This window comes from Prionailurus bengalensis, chromosome E1 (assembly GCF_016509475.1).
Source record: "Prionailurus bengalensis isolate Pbe53 chromosome E1, Fcat_Pben_1.1_paternal_pri, whole genome shotgun sequence".
NCBI lineage: Eukaryota > Metazoa > Chordata > Mammalia > Carnivora > Felidae > Prionailurus > Prionailurus bengalensis.
In genome coordinates, this window is record NC_057347.1 from 26,345,593 (window position 1) to 26,361,199 (window position 15,607).

At 35.2% G+C, this 15,607-nt stretch overlaps 2 protein-coding genes across 3 annotated transcripts in view; both read right to left on the reverse strand.

Annotated features, from left to right (window-relative positions):
- Window positions 1-6,289, reverse strand: part of BRIP1 (BRCA1 interacting helicase 1) — a 210,524-nt gene extending 204,235 nt beyond the window's left edge. Inside the window, 4 exon segments of the mRNA XM_043583868.1 lie at window positions 921-1,094; window positions 2,680-2,791; window positions 4,339-4,461; window positions 5,892-6,289. Of these exon segments, the coding sequence (XP_043439803.1) occupies window positions 921-1,094; window positions 2,680-2,791; window positions 4,339-4,434 (382 nt within the window). The 5' untranslated portion in view covers window positions 4,435-4,461; window positions 5,892-6,289.
- A 1,459-nt stretch (window positions 6,290-7,748) lies between these two features.
- Window positions 7,749-15,607, reverse strand: part of INTS2 (integrator complex subunit 2) — a 61,781-nt gene continuing 53,922 nt past the window's right edge. For both annotated transcript variants that reach the window (XM_043583870.1, XM_043583869.1), the window contains exons 21-25: window positions 12,601-12,852; window positions 12,138-12,245; window positions 11,639-11,744; window positions 9,859-10,035; window positions 7,749-9,747 (exon numbers count right to left, since the gene is read on the reverse strand). In XM_043583870.1, the coding sequence (XP_043439805.1) occupies window positions 9,578-9,747; window positions 9,859-10,035; window positions 11,639-11,744; window positions 12,138-12,245; window positions 12,601-12,852 (813 nt within the window). In that variant the 3' untranslated portion in view covers window positions 7,749-9,577. The remainder of the gene's footprint in view (window positions 9,748-9,858; window positions 10,036-11,638; window positions 11,745-12,137; window positions 12,246-12,600; window positions 12,853-15,607) is intronic.

Genomic DNA, 15,607 nt, shown 5'->3' on the forward strand with positions numbered 1-15,607 from the left:
CTCTTAAATAAATCCGGTAAGAACTAGTAAAGGATCATATTTAAAATTTACCTGACTCTCTATTCAGCCTTAAAAAAGGATGAAATCTTGCCATTTGTGACAACATGAATGGACCTACAGGGTATTATACTAAGTGAAATAAGTCAGAGAAAGATAAAAACCACATGATTTCACTTATATGGGGAGTCTAAAAACCAAAACAAATGAATAAATTAAAAGCAGAAACAGACCCATAAACACAGAGAACAAACTGATGGCTGCCAGAGAGAAGTGGGACATACAGGCTTCCAGTTGCAGAATGAATATGTCACAGGGATAAAGGGTACAGCACAGGGAATCTAATCAATGGTATTATAATAGCATTAAAGTGACAATGGTAGACACACTTGTGGTGAGCACAGAATAATGCCTAGATTTGTTGAATCACTATGTTGCACACTTGAAACTAATGTACGTAATACAGTGTGTCAACTATACTTCAATTAAAAAAAAAAAACTAATGTACTTAAAAAAAAAAGTCTCAGAGGATATACTGGCCTCAGAAGTTCAGGCAAATTCATAAGGATGAACGAATGAGGCTAACTGATTTTGTCTTACAATACAAATCAGTATTATTTTTTTTAAACTCTAACAATACTGACCACAAATAAGATCAATTTCTAAATATCATTTATGGTACACTGCCTTCTTCAAAAAATGACTTAAACTAGCAAAATGTCTGAATAAATTAAAAGTCAAGCCAAGAATACAATAGTCCAAGGATATCTGACTACTCTGTGTATTATCTGAAAATATTTCCAGAGAATTAGGTGGAGATACATAAACCATTATGCTAACCAAATTTATCTTAGATAAATCTAATAACAGCAATAATTAAGGCTACCACAGATACCAAAAGAGGCAGGCAAAGTATAAACTACCTTGACAAGTTGATGAAGTGCCATATCTTTCAGAAGGTGGTGTACTTGGACAATTGAAATGATGTGAAGTTCCTTGTTTCAAGTCAATGTTTGTAAAATTCTTTGAATGGCATGCACAACAACATGACAATGGTTCCTCAGCTTTTTTACTTAAGCTTTTGTCCACTGGCTTTCCTAAAAATGAAAGAATCTCAATTTGTAATATTTCTAATTTAACAAACATTCATAATTTTCTGCAACTCAGATGAGCAACCACCCAATTTGCCCAGGATTGGGAGGTTTCCTAGGAAACAAGATTCTCAGTCCTAAAACTAGAAAAGTACCTGGCAGATCTGGGCAAGTTGGTCAACCTATCTCCAGGATCAAATTACAACAGGCAAGAAACACTTATGCCAGAAATACTTATAGAGGAAGTTATCAATTTACATAATCGCAAAAATCTAGTAATAGTCAAAGATAATGTTAACCACTCAAGTACTCATTTATATCAAGTTTTATTAAAATATCAAGCAGGGAAGATTAAAATAAAGACCTAAAGTATACTCTTAATTACTGCTATTTCCTTAAATGAAGAAACTGAAAGCTCAATACATCAAATAACATAAACATATAAGGGTTAAGTCATTTCCACTTTATACACCTATTTCAAATAGAAACATGCTTCATGATGTATCAATTCTGATACATGTATTAAAATATACTTTAAGATCAATATTCAAACTAAATAAAACAGGTAATTTTTAATACTTAAATAAAATACAAAATTGTAATTGGTCTACATTGTGTGCCTACATGTATAAATACACAATTCATAGACAATAAAAAAAAAGTGAATAATTATTTTCTATAAGCAGTAATGACATTATTTTCCCATCTGTATTACATAAATACTACTCATTCTACTTTTTGGTCTCCCACTAAAATTTTAAATTATTAACAGATTATCTCATTTTTCCCCAAAGATTATCAGTAACAATCAGAATGAACAAAAGTTATAAAATATTTACTGTTCATTTTTAAGAGTCTTATAAGTAGATTTCCCTTCAAAAGACACACACATAAAAACATATATACATACCTACACACACTCGTGGTTCACTTTAAATTCTCCTAATACTTTAGGTCAAATCCATTTAATTATGTAACTAAAACATATCCAATACTGCATTTCGGATTCATTATGTACATCAGCTAGTCTTGTATAAAAGTCAATTTACTAGGCCTTTGTTAGCAAATAAAAGTAATGGAAAAAAATATGTATTCATGAAAACAATATTACAATAAAGTTTTGCTTATATGGCATCCAAACAAGTAGAAAAATCGATTAGAATGTTTCCTTTATATATTCCATGTTCTAATGTTGTGAGGAAGGGACAGATAAGCAAATACATTAAAGGATTTACTCAAATTATTTGTGTATATTAAACACCATTAGAGGCCAATCTCTTGCATCTTTTAAATACAAATTATCATAATCATTTTCATAATGATAATTCTAGCATTCCAAGATTCCTGTGCATACTATGAAGCATCAAATAAAGGACTACATTATGTTCAAAATTGTTTTAGAATTAACTGAACATATTTTGCTCTATTGAAACTCTTTTGGAAGATATTTAACTTATAAAGAAATACTTAAAAGAGAATCCACACTTAAATTAGCTAGAGCATGGTTGAATCATTCAGGATAAAAAGTAATTTATTAAAATATTTTTTTCAGGTCCCAATAAGGAACCTGAAAATATCAATAACTACTTACCATTAAAAGATTGTTGCCATGCTAAAGTAGAACAAAGTAAGGCTACACTTTTCCCACTTCCTGTAGGGCTCTCCAGTAAACAATGTTGCTTACTATTTAATCCTCTGACAATCTATGGACACAAAAACAATGAAAAAATCAATAAGCAATTTACTTCATAGGGTATCTCTCCAGGAGAAGTACAAATACAACAATGAGAAATAAGGTTGTACTTAAGGAAGCACAGCAAGAGCAGAAGCAAAAACCCATGTTTAGTGAAATCTAAACACTATTCCTTTATATCTCTCCCTAAAATTATGATGGCCCTAAAAAGCATATCAAGCAAAAAAGAAATGAAAAAAAAGCAATTTGTGCCTTAACGGTTTCTGTAAAACAGGAATATAGTACATGAATATTTTTGATAAAAACAATGGAGGCTACTGCTCATGGGAGTGTAAACTGTTATAACCACTTTGGTTTCTGTTATATTGTGTTATTTAAGTTTATTTATTTATTTTGAGAGAGAGAGAGAGAGCACGCAAGTGAGGGAAGGGCAGAGAAGGACAGGGAATCCCAAGCAGGCTCCATACTGGCAGCACAGAGACCAACACGGAGCTCAAACTCATGAACTGTGAGATCGTGACCTGAGCTGAAACCCAGAGTCGGATGCTTAACCAACTGAGCCACTCAGGCACCCCTGTACACTTTGCACAAAAATTAATGATTCCTAATAAAGTTGAAGATACCCAACTCCAGCATGTACAGTACTATGTATATACTCCAAATTTTACCCACATGAACACAAGGAAACATGAATAATAAATTTCATAGCAACATTGTTTATAATTGCTAGAGAATGTAAACAGTTTAGAAGTCTATCAGAAGGAAAATAGAAAAAAAAAATTCTGGTATACTCATATAATGGAATACTATATAGCATGTAAAATGGATTAACAATCACCAGGCCTACAGTTTAAATATGTCAAGAGAAAAAAAAGTTCTGCACAAAGATAGGTATAGTATCGTATCATTATATAACATTTAAACTACGTAAAATAAATATTCTATTACACTCGTAAACAAGGTACAAAGTAAATATAGTAAAATATTAAGATTTAACAAAGTTGTTTCCTTAAGTTTGCATATTAATTGCCTATATGAACAGTCTCAAAAAAATATACTAGTCTGTGTAACAGACAGCAAATACTTCATAGAAAGCAGTAATTCTGCAAAGTAAATAGAAGTTCCAAATGAGCTGAGAATATTTTTCAGAATGTTCTCCTTTGCCTCCATTATATCCATGGACATATATGGTTTAGCAGTGGTATTATTTTTCCAAGGGTTAGATGTTCTTCAACAAAGCAGGCAAATATTTTCAATCTATTTACTATCTGAGAAAATGAATGTAGCCTTATGAATTATAAACATATGTATCTTAATAAAGGCTTAAAATAACTATTGAAAAATACTTACAGGGGGTGCCTGGGTGGCTCAGTTGGTTGAGCGTCTGACTTCAGCTCAAGTCATGATCTCATAGTCTATGAGTTCGAGCCCTGCATCAGGCTTGCTGCTCTCAGGGTATATCCCTCTTGGGACCTTCTGTCCCCCTTTCTCTTTGTCCTTCCCTCACTCATGCTCTCTCTCTCAAAAATAAATAAAACATTAAAAAAAAATACTTACAGAATTCATCATAGCAAGCTGTGATGGGTAAGCTTTATAAGGAAAGGTAATTTTCACCCCACCAATTGTATATTCAGACCACATTGAAGCCATCATGCTTTATCCTTTACTTCAGATTCCTAACTGCAACAGAAATGAAAATCAATATTGAAACAACACCATTCAAAGAAAACTAGATACCCAACATTAGGACAGATGTCTGGAAATAAAAATTGGAATAAATGTTTAAACAAAACAAATGGAAGTAAAAAAATTTCCTAGTCTTATAAATCACAACAGTTGAGAGCATGTCTTGGAATCTGACAAATGTCAATTTTCATCCATGCTCTGCCAAAGCTAGGGACTAGGAGCTAGAAAGTACAGGTTCTAGACCAGGTTCTGAAAACAACTCAGATATGTTACCTTGATTGTGTCTCTTCACTTCTATAGACTAATAAAATCCTTATCTGTAATAACAATGGCCTGACACTTAGTAGGTGCCCAATAATTCTTATTTAAAGGTCAGGGGGGTATAATGAAAAGAAGATGAGTTTGGAGTAAGGCAAACCTACATTTAAATTCCTCTGTGTGTATCATTTAACCTCTCAGAGCTTATTTCTTCATCTGTGAAATGGAAATAATACTACCCACCTGATCGGGTTTTCATGAAAATTAGCCAGGCACTGAGTTAAGAATAACAATGTACAGAAATGTACCCAAACTTCAGTATGGGTACACAGAGGAAATGATCTACTTTAAACCACCGTTTCTTAACCTAAGATACATAGATACAATTCTAAACCACCTTTTCTTAACCTACGACATATATAATCCAGAAACTGTGATCTATGAAGTTTCTGTGCCATGACTGAATTTTTCTAAAAAGGGTGTCTATAGACTTCACATTCCCAGAAATATATCCTGAGGAAATAACTGAAAAGGGGCGGGGTAGGGAGGGACTGATATACACCGGTACCACTTTGCAATAGTAAAAAAAAAAATTGTAAACTCAAACTGGGGATGGAGGGATGGTTGAATTAACAGTGTAATAGATTAGAAAACCAATTATAACCTTAACCATAGCCTATGTGTTCCAAAAGAACCACTATTCTAAAGTATTTTCCAGTCCTAATATCTTGTGATTCTGTGAAGCTCCGAGAATGAAATTTGGTGGAATCTAACCCCTTAATCTGAACCAACAACTCAAAGCTGGTCTAGTTACTCAGATATGACCTTCAAATAATTCCATCCCCCGCCCCAGTTGTGGCAACAGGCATCTCAAGATGGGGTAGCTTCCCACGCACACTGAGTAAAGCAAACAAAACCAAAACAAACCACAAGTATCTGCCTGTCGCTCCCGGCCGCCTAACGGGCCTCCGCTCCCATCAAGGGAGGACAGGCTCCCCTTCTCCCCAGGTTTCCGTCCTCATACTTGCCTCCTCCCTCAGCCCGCAGAGATTCCAGACGCCCTAGTGATCCCGTCAACTCCGACCAGCCAGCAAGGCGGTAGGGCGAAAGCGGAAGCAGCCTTGCCGCAGATTTCGCGCACTCCCGGGCAAGGGAGACAGACTTGCCTGTCCAGGGGAAAACCGAAGAAACGCCTACAGGGCTAGGCAGAAGAAAAGGAAAGCTTTTCCTTCACAGGAGAAAAGGAAAGCTATATTCGAAAAAAAAAAATACAGTGGAGCGCTGACAAAGAAGAAAGGTCACAAGCCTCTTTCTCTCCCTCAGGGGGCTGCTACCACCATTGCCTAGTTGCGGGCTCTGGGCGGCTCTAGCTTTCGTCTCCAACTTTCATCAGTCCCCTCAACCACGCTCTCCCGGGCGAATTCCCGCCTCCCACCCCTTAACTCCCGACATCCAATCGCCGGACGAGCTCAGACAACCAATCAGACGCCAAGACCAGAAATGAAACAACCAGTCCTGGCGGGAGATTAGGGGGGCGAGGACTCTGGCATCCAATGGAAGCCTCCGCAATAAAAGTAGGCCCAAGGTAAGTGGCGACACCGGAAGGGGAACTACCCAAAGCGTGAACGACTCGTCCAAATCTCAGGGATTTAAAGGAAAAGAGTTCTCTTTGTTCGACTTTTTGAAACCGGTGATTTAACCTGTGTATAGCTTTCTTGGAAACTCAAAGTCTGTATTCTTAAAGTCTGTAGACTAACATAGAGAAAACACCTTTAAGTCCTGCCGAGTTCTCCGAGCACTCATCAGTGCCACTTAATTCAAATTCTAACTATATAAGCAGTCAGGGTATAGAGACTTGAAGCGGGAATTGCCAGACTGAGCCAAACCAGGAGAAAAAGTTCGATGACAACCGGCTACAGTATCTCATAATATTCAAGGCTTTCTCCGATACCAAATTAAACCAGACAAACGCTCTCGAGGTCTTCCGGCACCAGGTAACTTCTATTGTGGCTCATCCAACCTTCTGGCCCTTAAAGGCCAGTTTGTTCTTTGCCAAGAAGTACACTTAAAGTTCCTCAAAAGTAGGTTAATCATGATGCCTCTGAATTGTTATTTTTAAAAAGTTCTGTATAGCCTAAACTTGATTAAAATACTAGTGTCCAAAAAAGCAAAACCTGAGACATTTTCTCAAATTCGAGAAACTGGTTTGGGAGAGAGGTTTGCTCCAGGAGGGAGCAGCAAGATTTGTTTGCCTTTCATTTTTACTACATCGTCCCCAAATGACAATACTTACAGTCATGAAAAAAAATTCTACCCTTTAATTTGGCCCTCTCAGACTCATAAATTTATAAAATAAGTAATCTAAAATTAAGAAAAAGTAATAATACCTCAGTTGATAACAGCGCCTATTGTAGTACTGAAAAAAAATAAACTTCCGTATAGTAATAGGAAGATGGTTATAATATGCCAATTCAGTGATCATGAAGCCAATAATTATAAAACTAAATCACTATGAATTGTAATTATAAAAATTAAACAACTTGCAAAAAACAATTCCATACAAAATTAAATGAAAAAAAGCAGACTCCAAACCGTATACCATTAGTGGGTACCACTACTTCCATTATATGACAAATATGTGTGCATAAGCAAAGATGAAGGAAAAGTACAAAAAATGTAATTTGTTAAGACAGTGGAATGAAGGATAATATATAAAAAATAAGTCCTTAAAATACCTTCAAATTGCTATTCTGCATTTACAAATTGTTTTTAATTTCTTTTAATTTAAAATATTTTTTAAATATCCAATCTTTTAAGTAACTGCTCCAAGGTAACTATTCTGATTTTCTGTTCCTAAATTCCCAAGGCTCTCAACTGACTATAATTTTGTATTGTCATTTTATGTATGTGGCATAACAGAAAGGGACACACATAAACGCTGGAGCCAGTGACCCCTAGATTCCAGTACCTTGAAATGTCCCTTTCAAGTTAGCTGCAGTGAAATGAAACACAAAAACTACAAATTCATTTGATAAAGAATATGAATGTTTATAAACCAATATTCAAAATAGTTGCACACATCTGTTTTCACCTGAATAAAAAAAAATCACATTGTGACAAATCTTAACCTTAACTTAAAATACATGAATATTAACATTTACTAATATATTTACACATTTTATTTACATCATCAACAAATCTGATGAAAAACAGCATATGTTATTTTAACACAGCAGGTTTTGACCAGTCTTTGAAAATTGATCCAGGAATGTGCGCTGCATTTAGTTAGAAAACATTTCAACATTTTCTGAACTCCTAGAAGTTACGTACTCACAAAATATTCCAAAGCCTCTGTTTAAAAACTAAACAAAACAAAACAGGAGCAGTTGCATGTAATCTTAAAAGACTATAAAACTGCTTTCTTTAAAAATATGAAAATTCTTACAGTATTTTTTAAGTGTATGCTTTTACTTTTTGCATCAAAATTACTTAATTGAACATTAAGCATCTAATAAAAGGTACAAATATTCTATCATCTGTGATGCTGTGTACTTCATGATTTGAAATAGCTACAAATTAGTTCTCATATAATACCCTTATGAGGTAGGGCCAGTAGTAATTCCATTTTACAAAGGAGGAAAATGAGATGTGCCTATACACTACTGAAAAGACTAAGGTTAAGTTTCTTTTCTTAAAAAACCACACTTTCTTATTAGTCTACCTAATTTCTTATACAAGTGAAGAGGTCTGTTTCAAAGCAGGGGACTGGAGAGGTTGGGAGGAGTGTGTCATTCAGGTATTTCTCAGAAAGCAAAGAAAAGTACCTTCTATGTTGGATATTTAATTAAGGGGGGAAAAATTGGGATTATGGGTTACCTGAATGCATCTGCCTAATCAATGGAAGTTACTAACACAACTGCAAAATCCTTCACCCACATGGTACTTTACACTTTTTAATTTTTCCTTAGGTCGAAATACTGTTTATTTTTTTATTCAGAAATCTTCTAGAATTAAGATATGAATTATAATTCTAATGGTACACCAAGAGCACTTCAATCTAGTGCGTTTTACTGCCCTAAACTTTAATTAGATACCAATGTATTTCCCACCACTGACCACTAGGTAAGTTAGTAAAGCATTATAAAAATAAATTAAAAAAAACAACAACGAAATGAGATCTCTTTTCAGGTTCTTCTATGCACAAAGATGTTTTTTTTTAACCAGTATCTTAAAATTCCAAATTATTCAAGTATCTCTTTAAACATATGTCTACATATTAGTAAAAATTGAAGCAAATATGTAAAATCTTAAAATTCTCATCTGTAATTACTTGCATTGCAAGTTTTAGCAGTTTCTATCAGGTATTTAAACTAATTTTTCCTGAAGTCTCCCTTCCCTTTTTCTCCCTCTCATCATTGCATCATTGTTACACTGTTATGAGCTGACAGCCATAAACTAGGGCTACCCACTCATCTTTATAAGAAATTAAGTTAAAGGCATGGCACTTTTCCTTTATTGCAAATGCTAAATACAAGGCCAAATTCACCTTCCAATAAGGAGTTCTTAAATGTGCTCCCAATAGGAAAAAACAAACAAAGAAACAAACAAAAAACAACAAAAGAAGCTCTGCTGCTACAATATAAACATACCAGCAAAGTAGATCCAAAGAACTGCCAATCAAATACAAGCAAGCACAATTCTTAAGAGAGTTCTAAATTATATTCATGTTGAAATGAATCGTTTAATGATTCCAAGACGTTACTGTTCCCATTCAGTTTAAAGTTGTTATAAGATGCAGATTTGTATTGAGTATATGCAGCAAATAGCTTCACTTTTTTGTTTTACTTTTTTTTTAAATTCCACTAACACTCATGTTTATTATTTCAATTATTGTGCTTTCAATACAATGACAGAGCTGTACGTCAGGATCCATACTTCCAGTGTCCCCAGATCCATTTTTGTAAGATGGATCTTTACAGATTCCAGACCATCCACTCGGTTTCTCCTTTATTTGTTGAAGACCTAGAAACATAAGGAAAAAAAAATGAATTAATTAAGGCAAGGAATCTGAAAAGGATTTTGGCCTTTTTCTTTGATATATTAAAACAACTTTGAAAATAAGTTACTACTTACGTGTAATAATTGGATCAATGTCTCTTGTCTGAGTGGCAACATCAGAGGCACAGACTTGCCCTATTTGGATCAGCAAAGACATAATATCCTCATACAGGGGAGGAAATGCTCGACAAAAAGAGACCAAACTTGGCAGAGTTGGCATGAAAAAAGCATAACGCTTAGCCTGTGTTAAAACTGTTGGAAAGAAGTTAAACAACTTTTTACTTTACAGATATAAATTCAATGTACATGGCCTACTAAATATATTAAGTACCATGCTCTGTACTAAGTTTTCTAAGACAGGGCTGATCCCTGCCTTCAAGGAGTTTACAATCTAATGTAATAGTCAGCCATCATCCAACATAAATTCTTACTCCCAAGCACTGTGTTAAATGCATTACAAGTATGATTTAATTCTCACAGTTTTATGAATGAGGAAAGTATTATGATGATACCACTTTTATAAAGGAGGAAAACTCTTAAATAAACCTTATATTAAGAAACTTGTTCAAGGCTACATGCCAGTTAGTGATGGACTTGGGACTGAACTCAGGCAGTTAAAGCTCTTAACCACGAAAACTAATCATAACATGAGGTGAATACAATGAAAAGAAAAGTCAATAAAGTAGTATAGGAACACTAAGAAAGAATATAAAATTAAGGCATAACGTTAAAAGATTGAATTATAGTTCATATCTTTTATTTTTTTATTTTTTTATTATTTATTTATTAATTTACATCCAAGTTAGTTACCATATGGTTCAACAATGATTTCAGGAGTAGATTCCTTAATGCCCCTTACCTATTTGGCCTATCCCCTCTTCCCCATCCCCCCCAGCAACCCTCTGTTCTCTATATTTAAGAGTCTCATATGGGGGCGCCTGGGTGGCTCAGTCAGTTGGGCGACTGACTTCAGCTCAGGTCACGATCTCCAGGTGAGTTCGAGCCCCGCGTCGGGCTCTGGGCTGATGGCTCAGAGCCTGGAGCCTGCTTCCGATTCTGTGTCTCCCTCTCTCTCTGCCCCTCCCCCGTTCATGCTCTGTCTCTTTCTGTCTCAAAAATAAAATAAACGTTAAAAAAAAAAAAAAAAAAAAAAAGAGTCTCATATGTTTTGTCCCCCTCCCTGTTTTTCTATTATTTTTGCTTCCCTTCCCTTATGTTCATCTGTTTTGTATCTTAAAGTCCTCAGATGAGTGAAATCATATGATATTTGTCTTTCTCCAACTAATTTTGCTTAGCATAATACCCTCTAGTTCCATCCATATAGTTGCAAATGTCAAGATTTCATTCTTTTTGGTTGCCAAGTAATATATAGTTCATATCTTTTAAAGTAGTTTATTTTCATACCATTTAACTCTACAAACCAGACAGTGATTAAAATATTAAAGTAGGTTTTAAAGCTTAAGGAAACAATTTATATATTTATCTCTTATTTATACATTATGATTACATTTGTAATAAATTGTAACTAAGCAGTTGTAATAAATTGCAACTTGTCTTCTATTGACAGAATTACAATCAGAAAGCAGATCTGATTTTCATTCATAAAATGTGGAAAGCTTATTATATTTACTTACATCTATATACGTTCATTCACAAAATAAAAGATGCTATTTGCTTACCTATTCATCTCTTCTTCACTGTAAATTATATTTGTAACAGAAAATTTTTCAAAAGAATAAATGAAGAGATGGCATAAACTACTAGTAACACAGAAAACATCGTGCTACTAAATTCAGAAAAATATGTACTACTTTATGTTAGAAGTTGTTATTATTGATGCTCGTTGGCTACACACCTGTTAGCAAAGTTCCCATGACATTCACAGCTAAGCGAGCCACACTGAGTGACTTTGGTAATGCATACTGGATACACAAATGAGAAAGCAGCTGGATAGCAAATATCTGCAATACAAAACCAAAATGTTACATGTTTCTGAAGAATCCTTAAGTATTAAACTGTTAAATTTGGGGCGCCTTGGTGGCTCAGTCGGTTGAGTGTCAGACTTCGGCTCAGGTCATGATCTCATGGCTCGTGAGTTCGAGCCCCGCATCAGGCTCTGTGCTGACAGCTCGGAGCCTGGATCCTGCTTCGGATTCTGTGTCCCCCTCTCTCTCTGCCCCTCCTCCACTCATGCATGCTCTTGCTCTCTCTCTCTCTCTCTCTCTCGCTCTCTCTCTCTCTCAAAAATAAATATTAAAAAACATTTTTTTTTAAAGTATTAAATTGTTAAATGCTTGACAACTAAAGACTGGAGAGAGATTAAAATTTTCCTAAAGCTCCAAAATGCTCATTACCTGTTTTTCAAGTTCTGGCTGTGCAATAAGCTCAGGTATGAAATCCAGACAGATGTGCATAGATGGAATACCTGCGACTGTCAGAGGTAGAAGTTCACAAGGATAACCCTATCACAACAAGAAAGGGGGGAAAAGTTAGAAATAAAAAAACTATAAGCCAAATACAGAGAAAAATACACAGGAATGTTTTTCTTCCTTTATGTAAAAGTTGCTCAGAAGGCTACCATGCCTTACATATATCCTGGCATTTCGCCTTTCTGGTGCACTAGAACAGAGATAAATTAAACATGTTAGTCTGAAATAAAATCTAAAAAATCTGGATTTTTTTTCCCTATTACAAAGGACTATGATCATTTATGTGATCTCCAATTTCTGACTGATCCTTATTAACTTTATAATCAAAGCACTCCCCCTCCCTCAAAAATAAAGTTCAACTATAAATCATCATTCTTTGAAAACACACCTGAAAGTGAACAAGTTTAGCAATGTTGGGATCAGCAATGTACATCTGGTGTAACAGACAACAGATAAGGCACTGAACTTCTCGAAGGTTACAGAGCAAATTGTCTTCTCCTTCCTCCATTCCCTTATTTGGAGCACTAGTAGTAATAACACTTTGAACATTCCTTAGCAAGCTGTCTGGATTGACACCCTTTGCTTTTTCTTCTTCAGTAGGTAAGCAAATCTCCAAGAGAATCTGGACAGCTGCACTATCCTACAACCAAATAAAACAGTGAATTGAAGAAGTTTCTGAAAATTTTGTTTGAAAACCAAATCTAATTTTGTTTTCACATGAACAAAAGTGGTAAATTAACTTCTTTAAAAAAAAAAAAAGGTACTTTTAAAAGCAAACGTGAACAATCTATAGGGTAGCAATTCTCACCTTGTTTAGGGTCCTTGTTCAGGACCCTTTTAAGTCTCTGAAGAAAACTACACACCTTCTCTGTATAAAAATGAACATGTAAACATTATGCTAAGCAAAATAAGCCAAAGAAAGACAAATACCATATGATTACACTCATGTGGAATTTAAGAAACAAAACAGTGCCTGAATGACTCAGTAGGTTAAGCATCCGACTCTTGATTTTGGCTCAAGTCATGATCTCACTTATGGTTGTTGAGACAGAGCCCTGCGGTGGCTCTACACTGGGCGTGGAGACTGCTTGAGCTTCTTTATCTCCATTCTCCCTCTGACCCTCCCCCACTTGCAAAAAAAAAAAATTAATTAAAAAAAGGGGGGTGGGGTGCCTGGGTGGCTCAGTTGGTTAAGCATCTCACTTCAGCTCAGGTCAAGATCTCATGGTCAGGTCTGTGAGTTTGAGCTCCTCCTCGGGCTCTGTGCTGACAGCTCAGAGCCTGGAGCCTGCTTCAGATTCTACGTCTCCCTCTCTCTGTATCTCCCCTGCTCATACTGTGTCTCTCTCTCAAAAATAAACACACACACAAAAAAAAGATGAACACAGGGGTAAGGGGTGGGGGAAAGAGAGGGAGGCACACCCATAAAAGACTCTTAACTACAGAGAACAAACAGGATTTGCTGGAACGGAGCTGGGTGGGGGATGAGCAAAATGGGTGATGGGCATTAAGGAGGGCACTTGTGATGAACACTGGAGATGAACACTGGATGTTATATGCAAGTAATGAATCATTAAATTCCACTCCTGAACTCAACAATACACTATATCTTAACTAACTAGAATTTAAATAAAAGCTTTAAAAAAATTAAAATGTAAACAAATATATAATTTCAGGGTAGTCACATATCACTAAGGTAGATCCATGGACTACCATGGATCCTGTTTAAGAATATCTACTAGAAGAGTATTCTGATTCGATGACATCCAAAACAGGCCCTAAGCAAAAAATAACTTCTACCAGAATCTCCTTTCCTTTCTCTTAAATTCCTACATTTCCAAAGATCCTATCCTGCATTCTCCTCCTTTCTCACCTGGCCTTTTTTCTCACCAACTAATTAATTCCTCTGAAAATGGTGGTTAATAATTAATGCCTAAAAGTTACCTCCTAAAGCTCTTTTTCCCTTTTAATTTGAAGATGAGCTCTTTAAGACCCTGGTTTTGCAAGGAAAAGTTCTGCCTTACGATCTATTCCACCTGTACAACTCATTGTTGCTCAGTCTACAAGCTTGAGTGTCATTTCATAGAACAGTAATTTCCTGAAGGTGCTACTCAATGCCCCTACATATAAAGGAGAACTATAATCACTCTTACCTAGCAGGAAAAAGTTAAAAAAAAAAAAAATATATATATATATATATATATACACATACACACACACACACACACACACACACACACACACACACACACAACATGATGTATCTATCTCTGGAAGATAGCCATTGCCTGGAGTGGAAGAAAACAATTACTTAATCTAACTGTTTTCAGAACTTGATCATAAAGTAAGGTTAGCCTTACATTATAATCATTAATGAAGTAAGGTCAGCTTTACTTTATAATTCTTGGGTTGAAGGGTTTTTGGTTTGGGGTTGTTATTGATTTGTTGTGTTTTTGTTCGCAGACTCTGGTGCCAGACTACCCAGGCTTGAATACTAGCTCTGCCACTTACTAAATGTGTGGCCTTGAGCAAGTGACTTAACCTCCCTAAGTCTTATTTTCCTAATCTATAAAAATGGAGATGATAATACTCCATACCTCACAGATTGGCTGTGAAGATTAAATAAGATAAAGAACTTAGATTAGTATTAGATTAAATATATAATATAAATTATATAAATAATATGTAACATATATATTACATATATAATTATATATAAAGTTAAATATATAAAGAAATTAGAATAGCATTCAGCATATAACAAGCATTATGTAAATGGAAGCTATTACAATCCTCAATCCCTTATCTGAAACTGAGAGCCAGATTTCTTTTAGAACTCAGAAATCTTTTTTTTTTTTTTTTAAGAAAGCTCTATGCCCAACATGGGGCTCAAACTCACGACCCCAAGATCAAGAGTCGCATGCTCCACTGACTGAGCTAGCCAGGTGCCCCCAGAATTCTTTTTAATGTAATATTATATAATACCTCCAGCAGAGACTAGGGTAGCACACGCTGCAGTCAAACATATTCACATTTCTACAGCAGAACAATATTCACAAATAAGTGAGATAAGGCCATAAATAGCTTCAAATCAATTCAGGTCACAAATGAGACCACATCAGGTCAGGTTTTTCTGCCAACTGAATTACCAGAAAAATGCTTCAGTTTTCATAGCTTTTTGGATTTCTGTATCACAGATAAGGGACTGTGGACTTACATTATTATTCGAATTCCATTAATTGCCAATGAAAATATTTCAAAAAATATATCTCGGTTCCAGCTTTTGTTTTCGTTTTTGTTTTTTGGTTGTTCTTTATTTTATTTTAGAGAGAGAAAAAGCACGTGAGGGAGGGAGAGGGGCAGAAAGAGAGAGAGACTCTTAAGCAGGCTCCACA